The sequence below is a fragment of the Physeter macrocephalus genome, chromosome 16 (genome assembly GCF_002837175.3).
Source record: "Physeter macrocephalus isolate SW-GA chromosome 16, ASM283717v5, whole genome shotgun sequence".
NCBI classification, from domain to species: domain Eukaryota; kingdom Metazoa; phylum Chordata; class Mammalia; order Artiodactyla; family Physeteridae; genus Physeter; species Physeter macrocephalus.
The window spans coordinates 15266009-15287767 of record NC_041229.1 but is presented as its reverse complement, the minus strand read 5'-3'; the positions used below and the strand labels follow the sequence as shown (position 1 = coordinate 15287767).

The following is a 21759-nucleotide window of genomic DNA, read 5'->3' as shown; positions in this document are numbered from 1 at the left end:
CTCTCTGTTATAGATTCCGCATTTATATAAGATTTAGCACATCATCTTTTCAATATTAACTGTGTGTATATATATATATATATATATATATATATATATATATATGTGTCTTCCCCGAAACTGGATGGATCTCTAAGGAAAAGACTGTCTCTCCATCCCCCTATGGTATCACCTTAAGAGGCGGTCATCCAAAATCCGTACATTCATCATAGAAACAGAAATTCCACCCATAAATGTAAGGGACTGCCTCATTAACGTTGGGGCCCTATTTCCCTCCCACTGGCAGCAATCTGGTTTGTTCCATGGGGTGGAGAAGGAAGCCAGGTTGGCGGGGTGGGAAGGGAATGGCGTCAGTGCGAGGTCACAGCACATTGTCCCGAATGCCATCTCCACACTACGGTGACATGAACGCAGGACTGAGAGATGCAGCCAGAGGAAAGATAGAGGTCCAAGTCGCGCAGACTACATGCAAAACGAGGGCAGGATAGAGAACAAAGCGTGGAACCTTGCGGGGCGTGCACCTGGGCGCCGGCAGCGAGCTCCAGCAGAAGGAAAGTGAGGAGAGGCGAGCCGACCCAAGGCCTGGCAGGATGGGGCGGGACTTCCGGAATCCATTTGCCTGAGTGGCAGGGGAACCGGAAGTGGGGGCGCTGCAGCGGGTGCTGAGGCCAGAGGAGGGACGCGCCGGAGCGGGGCCGCCGGGACTGAGCGAGCGACAGACGCGCCACCCGCCGACGCCGCAGCCGCTTGGGGCCCGCACGGACCCTGTGCCTGAGTGAGTGCATTCCGGGGCTTGGGGAACCGGTGGCTTAGAGGTGGGGGTTGGAAGAGGCTCCGATTTGTTATTGTGAGAGGCCCGCGACCTCCCCTCCCCCACCCTGCCGGCCCCTCCCCCGCGCCACCCCTCCCCCCCCGACCCTTGGGGTGCCTCCCACGCTCGCCCCTTCTCGGCTGGCCTGGCGTGGGTTCCCTGGCCGCCCGCCCTGCTCCCCGCACCTCCAGGCCGCTCGCCGCCTCCCTCGGAGCCTTTCCCCAGTACCCCACCCCCAAACCTGCCGCCTCCTCGGCCGCCCAGCCGCCCCGCCTCTTCCCGCGGCCGAGCACCGTGGCGGGGCGCGCCGCCCGGCCCGATCCGGCTCAGCTCGACCCCCGGAGCAGGCCGCCCTGCATCCCCCGCTACCGCGGCCCGGGGCTCGCCGCCGCCAGCCCCATTTCCAGCCACGCTTCTGCCTCGGGTCTCGGCTGTTGCCTTTCCCTCCTCCCCGAGGTTGAACCTCTGACCCTTTTCTCCCCTTTCCTCTGTCTGAGAGGCCGTTGGCGCGGGCTCAGACCAGTTACTGTTTTTTTTGACGGAGCACTTTTTCCCACCCGTCAGAAACTTCTCCGTTACCTCCTCTAATATATTCAAAAATCCATAGGCTGTCACGACTCAGATGGGCTTATTTCTTAGAGGGCTGTCCGGTCCAGCACCTCATTTTAGAGATGAGGCCCAGCGAGACTGGTTATTTGCCCAAGGTCAATCAACTAGTTAAACCTACCAATGGACAGGTTTTCTTAGGTGCTTTTTGCCTGGTCCATGTCCATGTACCAGATCAGGATATTCTGGCCTTCAGGTTTGTGATGTGCCCGTTGCACGGTGACTCACTATTCTTTCCATACCTCCCAGGCCAGCGTTACTTTTCATAATGTGTATACAAACCTTAAGAACACCAAACACATGAAGCTTTGGCTTCTTTTTAGAGCTTACCCATGGAGAAAGGGAAGACCACCTGGACCTACCCTAAGGCCTCATTTCGTACAGCTTTAAATGGGGGGGGTCATGTTGGGGGAGTGGTAGAGGTATGGAGAAAACACGGGGTATTGTCCCCTTGAGCATCTGAATACGCCTTTGCCTTGCATATGCCTTGTGTCTTTGGATTCTTCTGGGCACATTGTTCTGATATAAAGGTTGCCTCCTTGTGCGGAAGTAGGGGAGGAGTATGAAATCATTGTGATTTAATGTGTTGGCTTGGGCATTTGATAATAAATTCTGAATGTGCTGGAACCCCGGGACCCATCCACCAGCCCACTGAGGCAGAGTACTAGGGATGAGTCCTGCCTTCGCATTTAGAATAACCCTGCCAGCTCCATCTGAAACAAAATGAAGAGTCTTTGAGGTCAGAGTGGAAACATTCTAAATCTTAATTCTAAGTGCAACTTTCCCCCTCCGTCTGCTTCCTGGTTAAACTAAAGAAACATCAAGCTCAGCTTGAGTATTTATAATTCTTTGTTGTTGGAATGGGTTTTTGATTAGACAGACACTACACCACGCTGGTATAAGCATTTGGAAATTCTGGTGTTAAGACTGTTATAGTCGGAGTTAAGTAGAGAAGACAGAAAATGCAGGAAAATTGGGAAATGCTGCGCAAGTCACTTACTCCTCATCTTCCCAGAGAACTCATTTTAATGGACAGTTAAAGCTTCCCTGGAATAGTATGTCTCCTGATAAATTAAATTCTTCGGACCTTTATCTCCACTCTGTTGGGTTTTTCTAACTGAACATGCTGTTTGTGACCTCAGAAGTTAATGACTTGCTGCACAGAGGCGATTATTATGAATCAGTGAGGTGAGATGGAAGTCAGATCCCTCTCTGTTGCTACTTTTTCTGTTGTTACTAATTACAGCATTCTGAATACTTCTGTGCCACAATATTGCTCTCTACGTGAGGCAGGAAACCCCAAATCACTCAGATTTTTGTGACCCACCACAGACTGTTCTCTGGATGGCTCCTGATTGATTCTTCATTTTTATTATAAACAGTACACAGTTTTTTTAATCTAACTCCCGAATTATTTGAATCCCCTAAATGCATAGTCCCCAGCTTGGTTCTTTTGTTTTTTTTTTTCTTTTCTTTCTTTCTTTTTTTTTTTAAATCCTTTGGCCGCACCGCATGGCATGTGGGATCTTAGTTCCCTGACCAGGGATCGAACCCACGCCCCCTGCACAGAGTCTTAACCACTGGATTGTCAGAGAAGTCCCCCTAGTTTCGTTCTTAAAGAGGAGATAACATGGGTTTGCCCCTCAGTTGTTTTTTTTTTTTTTTTTTTTACCACTGTTTAAAAATGTTACCAAGCCATAGGCACAGGTAAAACTGAAAGCTACTTCGTATTGTAAGATTTTTATTTGGCAAAATAATCCAAAATCCAAGTGTCTGAAGGCACAAAGAAACAAATTTTGCTCAGAGGAGGAAGGAGGATGACCTTGTATTCATAGTTAAAGAAGAAAAAGACTAGCTAACTGGGAATATTGTGCTAAGTTCTCTCAGTTTTACCTGCCTAGTAACTTTAGATAAGTGACATTTTGTTCCTCAGTTTCTCTCTCCCTATAGCTTTTTCATTTTGCTCATGACAAAATTTAGGACTGAGACGAAAGTGTTTTGCTCAGGGTATCAGAATGCCATTAAATTTGGGTAGTAGTAATAGGATATATAAGTGAATTGACTTAGTAAATTAGGATTTATCATTGTTTCATACAGTCTTTTCTATATAGAGCCTAATGCCCTTTGCTCAAGAGTAATAGGTTTTGGAGGGTAGTATATCACCCTGAGTTTAAATCCCAGCTCTCCCTATCATGGAGCAGTTTCCTTAAATCTCCCTGAGCTTCAATTTTATTTAAATAACAAAGCTCCTAGCACAGTGTCTTGTAAATAGTAAGTTCTTAATAAATCTTTATTGCAGTTATTATTTTTTGATCAGTTGTTTACCTGTTGGAGAAACACTAAAAATCCATGTCTGTAAATTGAATCATAGATCTAAAGAGATGTTATAGTTTATATAGACCACTGGTCTTGAAAGTAGACTATGTGTGCTGCCCTGGGATGTATAAGGAGATCCATTGGAATATAGGAAAATATTTAGAACCTCTTTTTACGTTCATTTTTTTTAACATAAAAAAGGAAAAAAATTATGAAAATTTAATATACAGGTTAACAGCAATTCACATCTAATTTATAAATATACATATATTGAGGAACATTTCCAAAAGATTCTAAAACATTAAAAAATGTTTGAATCCCGCTAATCTGAGCCAGTCTTTACTCATATGCTTTAGTTCACTTTATGCTTTTCTAGTAGGTGTTCACCTAGTCTCTGCGGTCCCATGGGAGGAATCTGCCTTGAGAGACAGGTCATGTCATTTGCAGTTCTGTTTGTTAGAAATTTGTCTCACTGTACATTGTATCTACTGGCCTTGTCTTCCTATTTGGGGACATGCAGAATAAGCCTAAAGTCCCTTCCTAGTAATCTTCAAATACTTTGACAGCTATTTGTCCCGTGATTTCTTCTTCCCCAACCAGTTTTTCTACAGATTATAAACATACCTGTTTCTTTCAACTATTTCTGATATGACAGGTTTTCTAATTTCTCACCACCTTGGCTCCTTTCCTTGAAACACCCTCTGGTTTGTCAAAATTCTTAAGTTTTTCAACAAAATCTGAACATGGTGTTCCAAGAACTGAAATGTAGTTGGAGTGCCTGCATTGTGTGTTTAAGTGGTGAGGGATGAATTTGGATACATTTTATTATGGAGGCACCTCATATGTACAGTTTTGTCATCCTTGTTCTTTTAACAATCTCCAGGAAAAATGGTTTCAATTACATAATCACACAGTGAGAGGGGGACAGATTATTTTTCTCGTTTTTAGTAGTGATCGCTCAGTTAACCCTGTGTCAGTTAACTTTTGCCTCAAAAATACCTAACATGTTAAGAGTTTCTCCAGGTGGGAAAATAAACGAGAAATGGTTGGGTTTTTAAAGTCTATTTTAAAAGTTAGGAAATAGACTTTTTCAATTAGTGAGTGGAAAACGGAGCTGTTTTGTAGCTGTATTTCTTTACATTATATATCTAATTTTGAAATCCAGAAAATGGGAAAAGTTGCTCCTTGTTGGTCTTAAGGACAATAGAGCTTTTTGATCAGCGGGGAAGAAAGTTACTTACTAAAATTAAAATGATTATTAAGTGCCATATCAGATTTAACCTGAATAGCCAGACTTGAATCAAGAATTGAACGTAGACCCCAATAAACTTTTATATAGAAGATTTAGAATGTTTTATTGGCTAAAAACAAAAAGTTTCTGTGTGGCTATTTGTTTTAACCCTGTAATCCTTTATTTGTTTTCTTTTATGTATCTTCTGATTTTTCCATACTTTTCTTAGACAGTGAAACTCCAAACAGATATCGTAGTCTGCTTGGAGCTATATAGGTTCCTCTTGCAGTTCTTCCTGATTCTTGCATTTTACATTGATGATTTTAGCTCCGTGTGGTATAAGTCATAAGTCTTTTGGGTGAAATGGTTAGATATAGGTCCCCTTTAGGGAGTCAGCATGAACTGGTTTGTGATCAGTGGGCCAGATGTGATGTAATTGGGGTCAGACAAACCTCATTTCAGTCACTGAACAAAGTACCCAAATTATCTGATCCTCGTTTTCTTCATTTTGCAGTACTTTTGTGAGGATCAGAGGTGGTATGTATAAAGCATAGAGTAGATAGTCCTTCATAGGTAGCTATTATTTTCTGATAGTTGCAATTTTTTTTTTTTTTCGCGGTATGCGGGCCTCTCACTGTTGTGGCCTCTCCCGTTGCGGAGCACAGGCTCCGGACGCGCAGGCTCAGCGGCCATGGCTCACTGGCCCAGCCGCTCCGCGGCATGTGGGATCTTCCCGGACCGGGGCACGAACCCGTGTCCCCTGCATCGGCAGGCGGACTCTCAACCACTGCACCACCAGGGAAGCCCTGATAGTTGCAAATTTTAGTAATCTAAAGAAATATACACAGGTTGTGAATGATATTTTACATCTTTAGTCAGATATAGGCTTAACCCTGAGCCCAATTTTTTTTAGACCTAGTGTCATTTGGAACTGATCGAATTTATTTACATAATTAGTGTTAAAATTGTTTGCTTCTGACAATTCCTTGTCATTTGGTTCTTACAATAACATGTATTTATGAAAAATTAATATAGATGTAAGGTATATACTGATATAATGCATTGTTCCTGAATGATATTCAAACCTGTCTGGAAGTTTAGTAGTGCTGGATATTTATGGGACTTAGGCAGTCATGTCCTGGACCTCGTCTCTGCTGAAAATAAACTCCAGTTGCATCGTTTCTAGGCAAAACCCAATGAAATTTATTTAATCCTTATTCTTATTTAAAACCTGACATGTAATATTTAAGTAAGTGGTAACAAAGAAACATTCCTGTCAGTGAACAAAACATAACATAGACATTTTTTTCCTCAGGTGTAGAATGAGCCAAGGAGACTCAAACCCAGCAGCCATTCCACATGCAGCGGAAGATATTCAAGGAGATGACAGATGGATGTCTCAGGTAAAAGGAGGTGCACGTGCGTTATTCACATAGATGAGTCTCTTCAATTTTTAGAGTCTTTTGACCAGAGCTACAATGGGGTGTTTTTAATGGTCAACAAGAATTGATTACTGTAAATAGAAATCTAATGTTAGAGATGTCATTCCTAATCACCATGTGATGTTGGAACTGAGGAATATTTTGAGAGCATGGGCATTGCGTACTGTTAATTTTAGTAGATGGCAGTGTCTCTACAGTATTCTTTCTTTAAGCTTTTTTAAATTTTGAAGTAATTTCAAAATTATACAAATATTACAAACACTTTAGAAGGAACTTCCTATATCCTTCATCTAGACTTGCCACTTGTTAAAATTTTGCCACATCTGCCTAATCATTCTGTCTGTATCTTTTTGTACTATTTACCAACTTACAGTTTTTTCTGAATCATTTGAAAGTATGTTGCAGTCATCACAATGCCCCTTTACCCCTAAGTATTTGAGTGTGTTTTCTGAGAACAAGAACCTTTTCTTACATAACTACAATACAGTTATTAAAATCAGGAAATTTAACACTGACATTATACTGTTACCTAATCCAAAAACCATATTCAGATTTCTGTAGTTGTCCCACTAGTGTTTTTTATATCAATTTTCTTCCCAGTCTAGGATCACACATTGCATTTGGTTGTCATTTCTCTTCATTCTCCTTTAATCAGAAACATTTCTTAGCCTTTGTTTTTCATGACCTTGACCATTTGGAATAGTATAGGGCATTTATTTTGTGGAATGTCCCTCTCTTTTCTCATAATCAAGTTTCACATTGTACATTTTTGGCAGGATTATCAGGGAAGTGATGTCTTCAGTGCATCACATAGAAGGCATGTGATGTTGATTTGTCTCATTGATGATAGTAGCTTTGATCACTTGGTTAAGATGGTGTTGGCCTAAACCAATTCTATTTTGTTATAATATGGTCTCACAGGTTCTTATTTTAGTCAAGTGGGTTATAATACACTGTAATTTTGAAACTCATTGTCCAAGGTTTAGCAAGTGGGAATCCCTTCAAGCTCTGGCCCCTTTGCCCTCTCAGTATGTCCCATTGTGTTTTTTAGCACTTTATTTTTTTTTTCAGTATTTGTAGCTTGCTTTTAATAAGTGTTATCACTTAACAATAACTATATTTAACCTTTATCTGTTTCTACCCGTATTACCTTTTGAACTAACAAGTTCTATATGATTTTAAGTCCCCAGAGTTTCCTGTTTTAGTATTTAGTGATTCTCTTTATACTCTTCATAGTTGTATTCTCTTTCTGTTTTGGTCATCTCAGACTTAAAAATCAGTCTTTCAACTAGCTTATTTTGAGTGGTAGTTTTTTATTTTGACTGTTCTCCTATGGATCAATTATGTGATTATTCTTTCTTAATCTTCCTCATTTTGTTTATATCTTTAAAAAAGTATTATGAAATATTTTGAGCATCTGTGTATTTGCTACTCACCCTAAAAAAGTAAAACATTGCTAAAAGAATTGCTGTTCCCTGTATACCCCTCATTGATCACATTTCTTTCTCTTTCCTACCTCCCCACCCCCAAGCCAGTAATTTCATGTATTTACATACTACATACATCATCTCTAAACAATATAGTTAGTATTTTTGCACCTTTTTTTATTAATTAATTTATTTATATTTGGCTGTGTTGGGTCTTCATTGCTGCATGCGGGCTTTCTCTAGTTGCGGTGAGCGGGGGCTACTCTTCATTGCGGTGTGTGGGCTTCTTCTCATTGTGGTGGCTTCTCGTTGCAGAGCGCGGGCTCTAGGCGCACAGGCTTCGGTAGTTGTGGCACACAGGCTCAGAGGGTGTGGCTTGCGGGCTCTAGAGCGCAGGCTCAGTAGTTGTGGCACACAGGCTTAGTTGCTCCGCGGCATGTGGGATCTTCCCAGACCAGGGCTCGAACCTGTGTTGTCCCCTGCATTGGCAGGTGGATCCTTAACCACTGTGCCACCAAGGAAGTCCCTTTTTGCACGTTTTTAAACAGTAAATAGTATCTTTCTGAATGTATTTTTTTCTGCAGTAATCATACATATTAAAAAAAATAGCTGTAGTTTATTCATTTTTTTCTCTTTAAGTAGTATTCAGTTATTTTATATGAAAATACCACAGTGGGTTGTCTGTTATCTCATTGATGAGCATTTAGGTCATTTGTAAGTTTACTAAAAGTAGTAACTAAAACTAGATGCCTTTGTTGTTTCTAGCATAAATTAGAAGACTTTAAATGATTAGCACTGACTGGGAAAAAATTAGTCAAATGGAAGAAAAACAGATATGAACATTTAAATTTTTTAAAAATCTTGTATAATATGGAAGGACTAACTTATATTAAAATATATTATATACCCAGATCTTGGCTTTTAAGTACCAAGAAAGGAATACCAATGAAAGGAACCAGGGCTCCTTGGAGAAATGATTGATTCTATAGCTGGAGCAAAGAAAATAAAAATATGGGCCTAGAGCATCTTGTAGTGCAAGAAAGCAAGAAACTACTCAAAAAAGAAAAGGAAAAAAAAAAGATGGATGGCAGGAATATCACTGAAGTGATGGGTCCCCAGTGTATCACATAGAATACATGTGGTATTGGTTTGTCTCATTGATGATACTAACTTTGACCACCTAAAAGACCTGAAAGAGCTCCCAAAGTGCAAAGTTGAACATTTTGAGCAGTGTAGCAAATGATGGTATATTGGTTTATAACTGAAATAATAAAATAAGTGTTCATTAATCCATTCTGCTATAAATAAATGAGTGGATGAATAAATAAATAGGGGAGAAGGGCTAAATCTTCCTTACAGAATAATTTTAATTAATAAATGTAGAAGTAAGGAGGGAAAAGAAAATCATGGATAGAACACTGCAGTAATAATTACTGTAGGCAAGATCCATTGATGAATATTAACATTAGTGGACACAAATTTAAGGAGAAACGGTATATTTGCCTAGCCTTAGAATATCTCCCTGTAAATTACTTTGGTGGTTTTAAGATACGCCCACATATTTTTTGATACCCCTCCCTCTAGGAGGTGGAGCTGAATTTAGTGTCTTGCTTCTAACATATAGAGTATGGAAGGGAAAATAATAACTTGATAGTGGAGAAAACTGGCAAACACCACCTTACCCAAATGATCAATATTAACATCACCAGTAATAAGTCATGTTCCCTGATATGATACAAGGGCACATCACCTCTGTGGTAGTCTTCCCCCAAAATCCATAACCTCAGCCTATTCATGGGAAAACATCAGACAGACCCAAATTGAGGGACTGTCTACAGAACACCTTACCGCAACTAAATTGTGTCAGGTCATGAAAGACAAGGAAAGACCAAGAGACTGTCTCATATTGGAAGAGTTAAAGGAGATGTATAGATTAAATGCAATGTGATATCCTGATTGATTCAGGAAATGGGCATTAGTGGAAAAATTAGTGAGATCTGAATGAACTTTAGTTGATAGTATTCCCTAATGTTAATTTCTTAGGTTTGACAAATGTACCATGCTTATATAAGATGCTAACGTTGAGGGCTTCCCTGGTGGCGCAGTGGTTAAGAATCTGCCTGCCAATGCAGGGGACACAGGTTTGAGCCCTGGTCCGGGAAGATCCCACATGCTGCAGAGCAACTAAGCCCGAGCGCCACAACTACTGAGCCTGCATGCTACAACTAATGAAGCCCATGCGCCTAGAGCCCATGCTCCCCAACAAGAGAAGCCACTGCAATGGGAAGCCCACGCACCACAGTGAAGAGTAGTCCCTGCTCACTGCAACTAGAGAAAGCCTGCGCACAGCAACAAAGACCCGACGCAGCCAAAAATAAATAAATAAAAAGTAAATAAAAATTTAAAAAAAAATCCTTACACCTGAAAATTCTGTTTTTAATAAAATTAAAACACCCGTGAGCCATGGCCGCTGAGCCTGCGCATCCGGAGCCTGTGCTCCGCAACAGGAGAGGCCGCAGCAGTGAGAGGCCCGCGTACCGCAAAAAAAAAAAAAAAAAAAAAAAAAAAAAAAAATTAACCACCTAAAGAAGGCTTAGCAGCAGACTGACAGAAATATTTGCAGTAAATATTACAGATGAAGCATTGATAATTGTTTGTTGTATTATCAATAAAAATATCCTCAAATATACTAGATAAGTGTCTCAGTGAGCATGACAGGAGCTTTAACTTTTTGTTTCCAAAAAGTACAGATTAAAACAATGGGAAAAGAAAGGAGGGAGAGAAAAATATTAATAACCCGTGCAGGTGCAAGTATAGTAAAATGAGTTCTGATACATTGCTGGCGTCTGAATAGATATAGCCAGTAGCCATTTTGTTAGTAATTTGGAAGTATATCCAAGATCCATGAAAGTGTTAATCCCCTTTGCCCTAAAAATTCCCAACCTGTAAAAGAAAATGTGTGTGTGTGTAAGTAAGTTTCTTCATCTCAGTCAATAGGAGGCTTCCGGCAAATCTGTCATTAGGATAAAGAGCTAAAAAAAATGAATGTGCCACTGGATGCATCCAGTAGGATATTAAGTGGTGTTTAAAATTATGGTTATAGGGAATTCCCTGGAGGTCCGGTGGTTAGGACTCCGGGCTCTCACTGCCGAGAGCCTGGGTTCAGTCCCGGTTGGGGAACTCAGATCCCGCAAGCTGTGTGGCACTGCCAAATAAATAAATAAATGAAGATTTTTTTTTTTAATTACACGATAAAATTTTTTTAAAAAATTATAGTTATGGGGCTTCCCTGGTGGCGCAGTGGTTGAGAGTCTGCCTACTGATGCAAGGGACATAGGTTTGTGCCCCGGTCTGGGAAGATCCCACATGCCGTGGAGCGGCTGGGCCCATGAGCCATGGCCGCTGGGCCTGCATGTCCGGAGCCTGTGCTCTGCAACGGGAGAGGCCACAACAGTGAGAGGCCTGCGTACCGCAAAAAAAAAAAAAAATTATAGTTATGAAAATCATGTAGCTACATAAAAAAATATTTCTAATATGTTAATGTAGTTATAATGGCTGCTGTTTATTGAGTACCTACTGGGTGGCAGCCAGAAGCTGGGCCCCTTTTATAGAACTCTCATCTTCACAGCTCTAAAACAGAGTTGCTAGCAGATAATGCAAAACAAAACTCGGGGTTATGTACTTGCTTAAGGTCACTGCACTAGAAGGTAGATAAGCTAGACTTCAAACATAGGTTTTTCTGTCCCCAAAGCTATTGTGCCTTAAGGAGATATATATACGTTTCAACTGTGTTGTGGGGGGGATGTGAAAAAATAATGAGAAAAAAATACCCTAAAACGTTAATAGGTACTGGGTTAAAATGGTAGGATTATAGATGTTTTGCTTTGATCTTTTCTGTTTTTCCAAGCTCATTGCAACTACTTTTATGCTTAAATAAAAATTTAGAGTACTTAAACCTTTAGAACAGCAGAGCTTAAATTCCATGACATTCTTTAAACGTAAGCTGTTTTGTTGTTATTGAGAGGTAGTTGGCACTTTAGCATACACAGTAGAGAGACGACGTGATGTGAAAGAGCACCTACTCAATAAAACTAGCTAAAGTTTTATTCTTGCTCATCTTATCCCTTCAGTTTAAAAATACTTATTGAAACAATAGTAATTTTAAAAAATTGTTTACACAAGACATGGACCCAAGAGAAAAGAAAAAGTTATCCCAAATCCTGTCACTGTAAAAGAGATGTCTTAATCAATTGTCAGATTATTTCCAGAAATATTTTTGTATTTTCACCAATAGCAGTGAAATATCTCAGTTTCACCACAGTGTCATCTGCACTTGTATTATCAGCAGAAATACTTAAATAGTAACTCCATCTTAATTAATTCCTAGGGGAAGCATAATTGAATGTAGAGTTTGAGAAAAAGAAAGTATTCAGACCTTTCCGTAGAACTGGGTTAGAGACCTGCTAAAGCATCATGTTAATTTGTTTCAAGGATGAATATAAAAATCGAAACTATGTCCTTCAGTTTAGCATCAATGGGTAAAATCTTTTTAAAGGTGTCTTATGCCTTAAGAGCAAAGAGAAGCATGCCAGGGCTAGGTCACCCTTGCTTAGAAACTTGAATTAGACTGAAAAAGCCTCAGTCCCAGTTGGCCAACATCTCACATTTAGAGGTTAGCAGACATTTTCAAATGCCATATTAAAATCATTCAAATGAAATGCATGCCTTTTGATTGGATCCTAGTTCAAAAAATAGATACATATAATACTTTTGGAACAATTGTGAAGATTAAATGTTAGATTTTTTGGGATTATTGTTTATTTTCTTAGATGTGATAGTAGTTCTGTGGTTTTATAGGAGACTGTCCTTATGCTTAGGAGATGCATGTGGAATATTTAAAGGTGAAGAATCACAATGTTTGCAGCTTACCCTCAAATGATTCACCAAACACACAGATAAAGCAAATGTGGGAAAATGTTATTGTTGAATGTAGGTGAGTGTGTACAGGTGTTCACTGTATTACGTCAGCTTTAAGTATATCTGAAATTTTCTTTAAAAGAGTTTGAGGAAAAGGTAAGCTTTTTAAAAAACATGAACGCATTTTTCTGTTCTCGTTTTCAAAAGGGCCCAGGAGTTAATAGCAGATTGAGAGGAATCAGCTTTAGGGACAGACCAAATAGAATGTTTAACAACAGAGTAACTGGTTGGACAACTGTTCTGTCTAGGCCAAGAAATCTCACAGGGAAAAATGCCAGTTTCTGATTGTTCTTTCTTCTTCACACCAGCACAACAGATTTGTCCTGGACTGCAAAGACAAAGAGCCGGATGTCCTGTTCGTGGGGGACTCCATGGTGCAGTTGATGCAGCAGTATGAGGTAAGGTGCAGGGGTGAGGGTGGTCCTTGGCTGCTCATGTCAACACATTCATTGATAACAGACTTGCATTCATTCCACTCTAGTTCAGAGTGGAAGGGAAATCAGACCTACCTGATGGGATTCTTTGTGCCATCAAGCATGATGAGACTAAGGAAAAAATACAACATTATTTATAAGCTCCCTTTTTTGCCTTGGCTTCCAAGAAGCTTCACATTATATTTGTTTGTTTATATTTGTCCTAGTCATGATTTTCAATTCTTATTTGTATTTTACTGTTTTCTTATTTGTATTTGCTCATTTATGTTTGTCTTAGTCGTGATTCTCAGTTCTTATTATTTGTGTTTTACCATTTTTATATTTTATATATTTTTGTAGTGAACTGTTTTGAATCTTTTTGAGGTTAGGCATTCTCCCAAGGGAAATTTAAAAGAAAAGATAGCTTTATATCTTTTTGGCTCAAGCACTGTAAATTTTTTCATCTCATGTTTCTACTTCACCCTGTTCCTTTAAATGGTTGAATAAAGGGAAAGGAGAGTTTATTGAGTTGGCAGCTTAGTTATACATGTTGGTACCTAAGTGGCATCAGGTTGAGCTGTGACTCAGGTCTTGAGCTGAGATCTAAAGCTGCACTGAAAACTGAGTTACACAATGGCATCTTCAAAGCCCTTTCAGCAGTTGGTAGCATACCACTTGCAGTGTTACATTTGAATACAGAAAAGGGAAACTTATTTCAGATGCCTCACAACACATTGCAATTGAGGGATTTTATTTCCCACTAATTTCAGCTTAAATAAATCAAGTTTTTCTCTTTTCAGATATGGCGAGAGCTTTTTTCCCCACTTCATGCACTGAATTTTGGAATTGGGGGAGATACAACAAGACATGTTTTATGGAGACTAAAGAATGGAGAACTGGAGAATATTAAACCTAAGGTGAAATGAAACTTATTATTATTATTTTTAAAGAATATCCTTAATCTTGAGTCTTTTGCAGATAGTTAAATGGTCAGAAACTGGTAATAAAAAAAAATTGCTTCTTTAAAGCGTTATTTCACTGTTCTTTGCTTCGTGCCCCTTTAAGTTAAATGATATTGTTTAAGAACATTCCAAATACTTGCTTAATTAAGAATCAGTGTATTGCTTGCTTGGTTTGTACTTGTAATTGTTATAATTATCTTCTGCTGTAGGAAGAGATTTGATGCTAATAAGGTATGCTATTCTGTTGACCTGAGGCAGTATGAGGGGGAAGGTGCTCAGAGGTGGGCTGTGGGAGCAGGGCTATGATTCACTTGAGGAGGTAATTTTGGATCCATTTAAACATATAAACAGATTGGTAATCAAGGCCTCCAAGTTCTTCTGAAGAAAATTTGAAGCAGATGTGAACAAATGTTCAGCCCAAACATGTACCCAGTGCCTTATAGCATTATCAACATCCTGAGTTGGCACACTGCATATAAATTTTTTCAACCCCAAACAACAAAAAGAAAACAAAGCTGAGCCATTGATAACAGTTGCTGTAGTTGAAAGTATTTTATTTTTTGCCTTTCTAACAGAAAAACTCATGCATATTCCTTTCTTTTGTGACAGGTGGAAATTACTTTGGGTTACATAGTAAGATGTATGTCTCTAGGTGATAGCCACCTTGTAAAATTATTTTTTTGAAGAGAAGAACTTTTAAAAACTATATCCAGCCTCCACCAGACTGACTCTTTTCCTTGAGTAAAACTATATATTTAGACCCACTACACTCCCTTGGGTACTTTTATTTTTATTTTTTCTAGAAGGTACTTTAAGGGAGTCTTAGGATGTTGCAAGTATTTTCCCCCATGTTTCTTAGATTTCACTTTTTTTTTTCTTTTTTGACTTGCAGTGGTTTTATTTTTATACAGTTGAATTTATTATCTTTTTTGTATAGTTTTTGGATCTTAAGAGATTAGCTTCCAACTCCACATAAAAGAATTTTCTCATCTCTTCCTAGTAGTTTTCCCACTTAAGTGTTTTTCTGTTTGGAATTTATCCTGATGTATATGAGGCATACATTAATGTTTTAAGATGGCTGCCCTGTTGAAGTTACCAATACCATTTGAGAAGTTCATCTTTCCTTCTTTGATTTTTAAAAAAATTTATTTATTTTATTTATTTATTTTTGGCTGTGTTGGGTCTTCGTTGCCACGCGTGGGCTTTCTCTAGTTGAGGCGAGCGGAGGCTACTCTTTGTTGCGGTGCATGGGCTTCTTATTGCAGTGGCTTCTCTTGTTGCAGAGCGCAGGCTCTTAGGCGGGCGGGCTTCAGTTGTTGTGGCTCGTAGGCTCTAGAGCGCAGGCTCAGTAGTTGTGGTGCACGGCCTTAGTTGCTCCGCAGCGTGTGGGATCTTCCCAGACCAGGCCTCGAACCCGTGTCCCCCGCATTGGCATGCGGATTCTCAACCAATGCGCCACCAGGGAAGCCCCTCCTTTGATTTTTGAAATAAGATTTTCAACTAACTAGTGGACATTCCTGAGTATTTATCTTTTTTCTCTTTTTCTTCCTTCCCTCAATTATAGGTCATTGTTGTCTGGGTAGGAACAAACAACCATGAAAATACAGCAGAGGAAGTAGCAGGTGGAATCGAGGCCATCGTACAGCTTATCAACACAAGGCAGCCACAGGCCAAAATCATTGTATTGGTATGTGGTCTTTGGGTGGGTGGAGACCTTGATATCATTAGGTAAGGTGGGGAGTCTTTTTAGAAATGTGATCACTCATGAACATAGAGAATCTTTAGGTTGGAAGCAGTTTATCATGCTCCCGAGAAGCTCTTCTCTGATATGTCCCATCGTCTTATTGGTCTCATTTCCTAGAACAACTGTGGGGTCATCTTTTTTCTGCTCATCCTTGTTTAGAAGTGGAAATCCTCTTTGTTGCCTCAGGTTGCCTTAATTTTTTTTTTTTCCCTTGACTATCTTCTGATAATTTTTTAAGTTGCATATGAGACTTTTCCTAGTTCCTGAGTCTCTTTTTATTAGACCTGAGTTTGGATTAGCCTAGATGTGTTGTTTTGTTCCATTGTTAATATGGTAAGGTGGTGTATTTATCGGAATCTCTGAATTCTTTAGAATATCAGAGATTCCATCAGGAAGAAAATGGGTACTTCATAGTCTTACCACTAACAGGAAATGCTACCCTTTGTAGAATTAAAGCATTGTCTTCATGGTCTCAGGGATAAACAGCTGTCTATTTCAGTGTTAAAGTTCACCTGTAGATATTCTTAACCTAGCTAAAAATGTATGTTTTTGAGAAATCTGACATGTATTCAGTTCTTTAATGAGATTTAGTGTTAATAAGGTAGTCATTTATTCAACAAATATGCGAGAATCACGATGTACAAGGCACTAATCCTAGGTCCCGAGCATACAAAAATGAGTAAGACAGTTCCTCTCAAGGAGCTGGTGGATGGACAAAGCAATATAAACAGAATTATTATACTGTATGCTAAGGGGAGAACAGGGTATATTTTAGACATAAAAATTGACATCTGAGTTTAGTTTTAAAGAATTCATTGGTTTCCAGACAAATAGAGAAATGAAAGAAGAGAAGGTATTACAGAGAAGAATGAGAGAGAGAGAAAGGGAGGGAGGAAGAAAGGAAGGAAATGATCAAAGGCTTATACATGTATGTGTTTGTTGGGTGAGTGAAGGAGGGTGCTATCATTGGAATAAAGTTCAAGTCTGGGATAGTTAGAGAGAGGCCACAGCCAGGTCCCATGTTAGGAGTTTGGATATTATCTTATGACAGGGTTCTGGGGAGCCAGGTCTTATTTTTTTATTACATGGTATTTAATTAATTTGTTTATGTATTTATGTATATCCTGCATTATTCCAGAAAAGACTACATTGTGGTTAAGAGTCCATCTCTTAAGTATAGTGGGTGGTACATTGTAGTTGCTTAGGACATACTTGTTGCATGAATGTTGCTGAATAAATCCTCCATAAATATTCTTTGTTTCAACAAGACTTTTGAATTTGATATATGGTGCTGTTATCTACAATACTAAAACATTGGAAATAACCTAAATAATCAACCCCATGGGGGAATGATTGCACAAGTCATTGAATATAATAGCACTAATCATATGACAATTAGGAGGACTGTGTGAAAACAGAATTTATGATGTATTTAAGTGAACAGTCCAAATACTAAACGGTATGTGTATTATATTTAGAATTGCTTGAAAGTAAATATGCAAATTGGGAAAGGAAATAAAATTAGAATAGTTGTTACATGGTAAAGGAATTAGGAGTGTAATTTTTTTATCTCCTTTAAAATAATATTTTAACAATTATCACTTATTATAGAGAAAAAATCACATGGCATACCCTTGATACTCCTTTATTAAGGAAAATGTTATGCATGTACATAAGCTATTTTTCTTATCCTTGCTTGACAATCCCAATAGGTATGGCACCCTGCTCTTGAGGCGTAATCCTTTTTTATGGCTTTAATTACTATGGTATTCTTTGAAAGTCAGAATAACATATGTATTTATTGGTCACTGTCCATCCTTCCTGGTTGCTCATTATATCTCAACCAAGCTTTAATGTGCCAGCGCTGAGGGCTGCTTTTCTTTGTTAACTATTAGATGCAGAGCCTTATACTTTTAACAGTTATATAAACTAGGGTTTAGGATTGACCTTGTCTGTACTTGACAAGGATGAAAGGAGATGGATTGGGGTAGCATATTCATAATTCTCTATAGTTCTCTTTGGAACTTTACAGTCACACAGTAAATTAATAATCGAGGTCCAATGTTTTGCTGAAAAAATTTAAAGCAGACATGAATAAGCGCTTACTTTGGGCATAAAAATTTTTTTGATTTTTTTAGTAGAATGCCTACAGAAAACCCGTTTTTATGAAATAAGACCTCTTATCATACCCTGTAGGAGAAACAGGTGACAACATTTTTGCCTAAATAACAATAACTTGCTCTGTGGCATCATTAGCTATAAACCAACTAAAAGGTTGGGGATTTCTGACAATTTTATAATTGGATCAGTTATCTGTATAAAGGCCATTTCTAGTTTGAGATGATAAAACCTTGCACTTGCCATATAAGAGCTGGCTTTTATTTACTATAGTAGAAGGACAGACATCTGATTTATCTGAAAATTATATTAGATCATTAACAAATAAGTTAAAAATGAATTTAGAACACATCTCTGTTTTATACTACCAGATATTATGTGGCTCTGATTCATCAAGACAGCATTTGTTCCAACTCCATTTCTCGTGTGTTCTAGTGTAGGTTCCGTGTGGCATTAATGAATAGATGTGTATTTGAGCTAGATTATTTTAGCTATGTGGTGGACTATATGGAGGATAAATTGAAGGGGTAATACCACTGGAGGTAGGAAGACCAGTCAGGAGATTTTACATTAATTGAGGTGAAATTGGTACGTTCCCTAGCCTTAGCAGTGTCTATAGTCAGAAAAAAGAATGGATTGGAAAAATACTTAGGATGTAAAAGCTGAGTGATTTAATGATGAATAGATAAGGTACATGGGATGAGAGACTCAGGGATGCTGGAATGATCAGTTGACACAGAGAATGTAGAAGGAGCATGGTCTATGGGGGAGATGATGAATGGGTTTTTGGACGTGTTAAGTTGGGTGTGCCTCAGGAGCATTCAAGTTTGGTTCTATAGCTGGACGTTCAGTACACAGTTCTGAAGCTCCAGGAAGAGATCTGGGCTACAGTGTGTAGGGTGGAGAGAGTACTGGGCCAAGGACAAAACCCTGAAGAATACCAGCAGTTAAGGGACAGGAGGAGGAGGAGGAACTCAGGAAGAAACCTAGGAGGAATAGTCAGAGAACTTTCATTAAGACCGGTCTAGTCCAGTGTTTCAGAAATCAAAGGTATAACAAGTGCCAGATGGAGAGTTCCAGGGATATTTGAAATCACAAGTAAGTAGGAAAAAACAGTGAGTCTTCTCATCTTATATTCTTCTCTGCTCTTCCCCAGGGTTTGTTACCTCGAGGTGAGAAGCCCAACCCTTTGAGGCAAAAGAATGCCAAGGTGAACCAGCTCCTCAAGGTTTCCCTGCCGAAGCTTGCCAATGTTCAGCTCCTGGATACAGATGGGGGCTTCGTGCACTCGGACGGTGCCATCTCCTGCCACGACATGTTTGATTTTCTGCATCTCACAGGAGGGGGCTATGCAAAGATCTGCAAACCCCTCCATGAACTGATCATGCAATTGTTGGAGGAAACACCTGAGGAAAAACAAACCACCATTGCCTGACTGGCTCCCATCAGTGTTAATAGCGTCCCAGCTTCCTCAGATCAGTTATATCACTGGCACTACAGAATCCTTCTCTTTCTTAAGGCACTTTGCATTGTAGAATGTTCCTGGATGTTCATATCTAGTGTTTGAAGGGGAGGAGGGATTTAAACTGGTCCTGTACATAGAAGGTTTGTTTGACACAGGAGAAAAATTAGCCAAGGAAGATGGTTGTTTAAATTCATTGGAAACCAGAACGGGACTTTTTAGTTTATATGTGTGACACATTCATTGACTTATCACTGTTTTTCCTAGGACAACATCAAGCCTAAGTACTGAACAAAATGAAGATTCTTTCCTTGGCCTTTCTTTCTATGGATTATGTCATATATAATAATAATTAGAATAACACCTTCTTGGCTTTAAAACAGACGTTTTTCCAGTTTTTAAAGTTCATAATTTAGCCTTTTGTTTTTTATTTTGCTTTACTCATACGTATTTTCAATGTTATAGCAACATATAACATCAGATTGAACATGCTTGTCATTCAAATATGGGAGATGCTATGGTTACAGGTGAATTTGTTCCACTCTGTTAATCTTACCCATGCTTAGCAGTGAAAAATAGGTTTTGCCCCATTTGGGGGACTCAATGGAGGGTATTATTTTTATGCTGCTGAATATCATGTCTGTAATAGACCCATGCATGCAGCCTTTCCTCTATTCCCCCTCATCCCCTCTTTTTTTTGGTGAGAGGGGTCCTTGTTAACATTACAAGCTTTTAACATGTTTTTGACCTAGGAGCTCTGTTGCTGGAAGTATAAATCCCCAGCCAGTTACTCTCATGATATTACTGATGTGTAATTCATTCATGTGTGGTGGTCTGTGCTATAGAGTCTGTGTAGTGCTATCCATATTCAGAGTTCTGGTTTGTTTTGTTTTGTTTTTCCCTTAAAACCTGTTACAGTTTTCCTTCTTTTGGGGGGAAAATAAAATCAGAACTCTGTTTCCCACTCCATAAGCCCTGACTTTATTTCAAGTTTTGTAGTATTTTAAGGTGTATATTTTATTTTATTTTTATTGGCGTAGTTTTTAAATTATTATTAGTCCAGAAAAATTTGGCCTCTTCTCATGGGGAAATGGTGAAACTGCTCTTCCGAGTAGACATTCTGCTTGATCCCACTGTTTTAGTAAAAAAGAACTAGTAAAAAAGAACTTCGTTTAACCTTCAGGATTTCTCCTTAATACATCTTCATCTGAGAATTTCTTTCAAGAGAGCTCTTTATAATCTTAATGGTTTGTTGAGCTACAAGAACTGCCATTTAAAAAATAATAGGACAGCAAGTGGTTTATTGTTTAATACACCTATGGAATATGTACAAACTGGATTTACAAATACTTTAAACTGGACCAGGTGGATATTGAAGTAACCCATCAAAATGTGTTCTGCAGTGATTCTGCTTAATGTTCAAGTTCAGTAACTAAGGCATATGTTTCTTACTCTGCTTGCAAGGCACATGGCATTGCTTTTGTGTGTTGGAGGGGGATTTGTGGTTTGTGCTAAGAGCCGCTTCTGACTGAAAGGGATAGAGCTTGGGCTGATTTTCTTTTTTTTTTTTTTTCCTCGTCGAGGCTTTTTCTGGGAATTTGGTTTTTTGGGTTTTTCGTCTTAAAAAAAAAAAAACAACAAAACTTTCCTGAATGTATCATGTCTTCATTAACAACTGAAAATATATGTGGTGTTTACTAAACTTGTTTACTATATTACATTTTCCTTTTTATTTTTAGTAGCCCAGGTTCTTGAGTTTTTCAAGACAGATTTTTTTTTTCTTAGCTGAGGTATAGTTCTAGGGAGGAGATTTAATTAAGCCACAATTTTGTGTGTGAAAAGACAGTTTCCTATCCAGGTCTTTTTCTGTTGTCAGAGGGAAGGAGTATGGTCCAAACAAACCCCATTAGGTTACTGCTGCAGCATGTGCTTTTAGCTTCTCTCTTGACTAAGGATCAAATATCCCTTTGTGAGCTGGCCTTCAGCTCCTTTGCTTCTGTGTGTAAACCTTGGATGTTAACTACATTTTATATTTACCAGAGCTATTTGAGCAATAGTATTTGAACCACTAGCCTTTTAAATAAAAGTCTGCCCCATTGCTAATGTGCAGAAACTGAGTCCACTTTGATTTCTTGCCAGCTTTCTTTGCACTGCTTTAGGCAAAATGTGATCATCTGTTTTTCTTTGATTGACACCCCAGTTTGTTGCAGTGACAGAACTTAATGCTTAATCTTTGGATTTCATATATAT

General features: G+C 38.9%; 1 protein-coding gene across 1 annotated transcript; it reads left to right on the top strand.

Moving 5' to 3' along the window:
• Nucleotides 1–644: 644 nt before the first annotated feature.
• PAFAH1B2 (platelet activating factor acetylhydrolase 1b catalytic subunit 2) lies at nt 645–19917 on the top strand. The gene is made up of 6 exons (XM_007117153.4): nt 645–775; nt 6280–6367; nt 13119–13208; nt 14024–14140; nt 15750–15872; nt 19204–19917. Exons 2-6 carry the CDS (start codon nt 6287–6289, stop codon nt 19480–19482), a joined length of 690 nt encoding a protein of 229 aa, XP_007117215.1. The 5' UTR covers nt 645–775; nt 6280–6286; the 3' UTR covers nt 19483–19917.
• The last annotated feature ends 1842 nt before the right edge of the window (nt 19918–21759 follow it).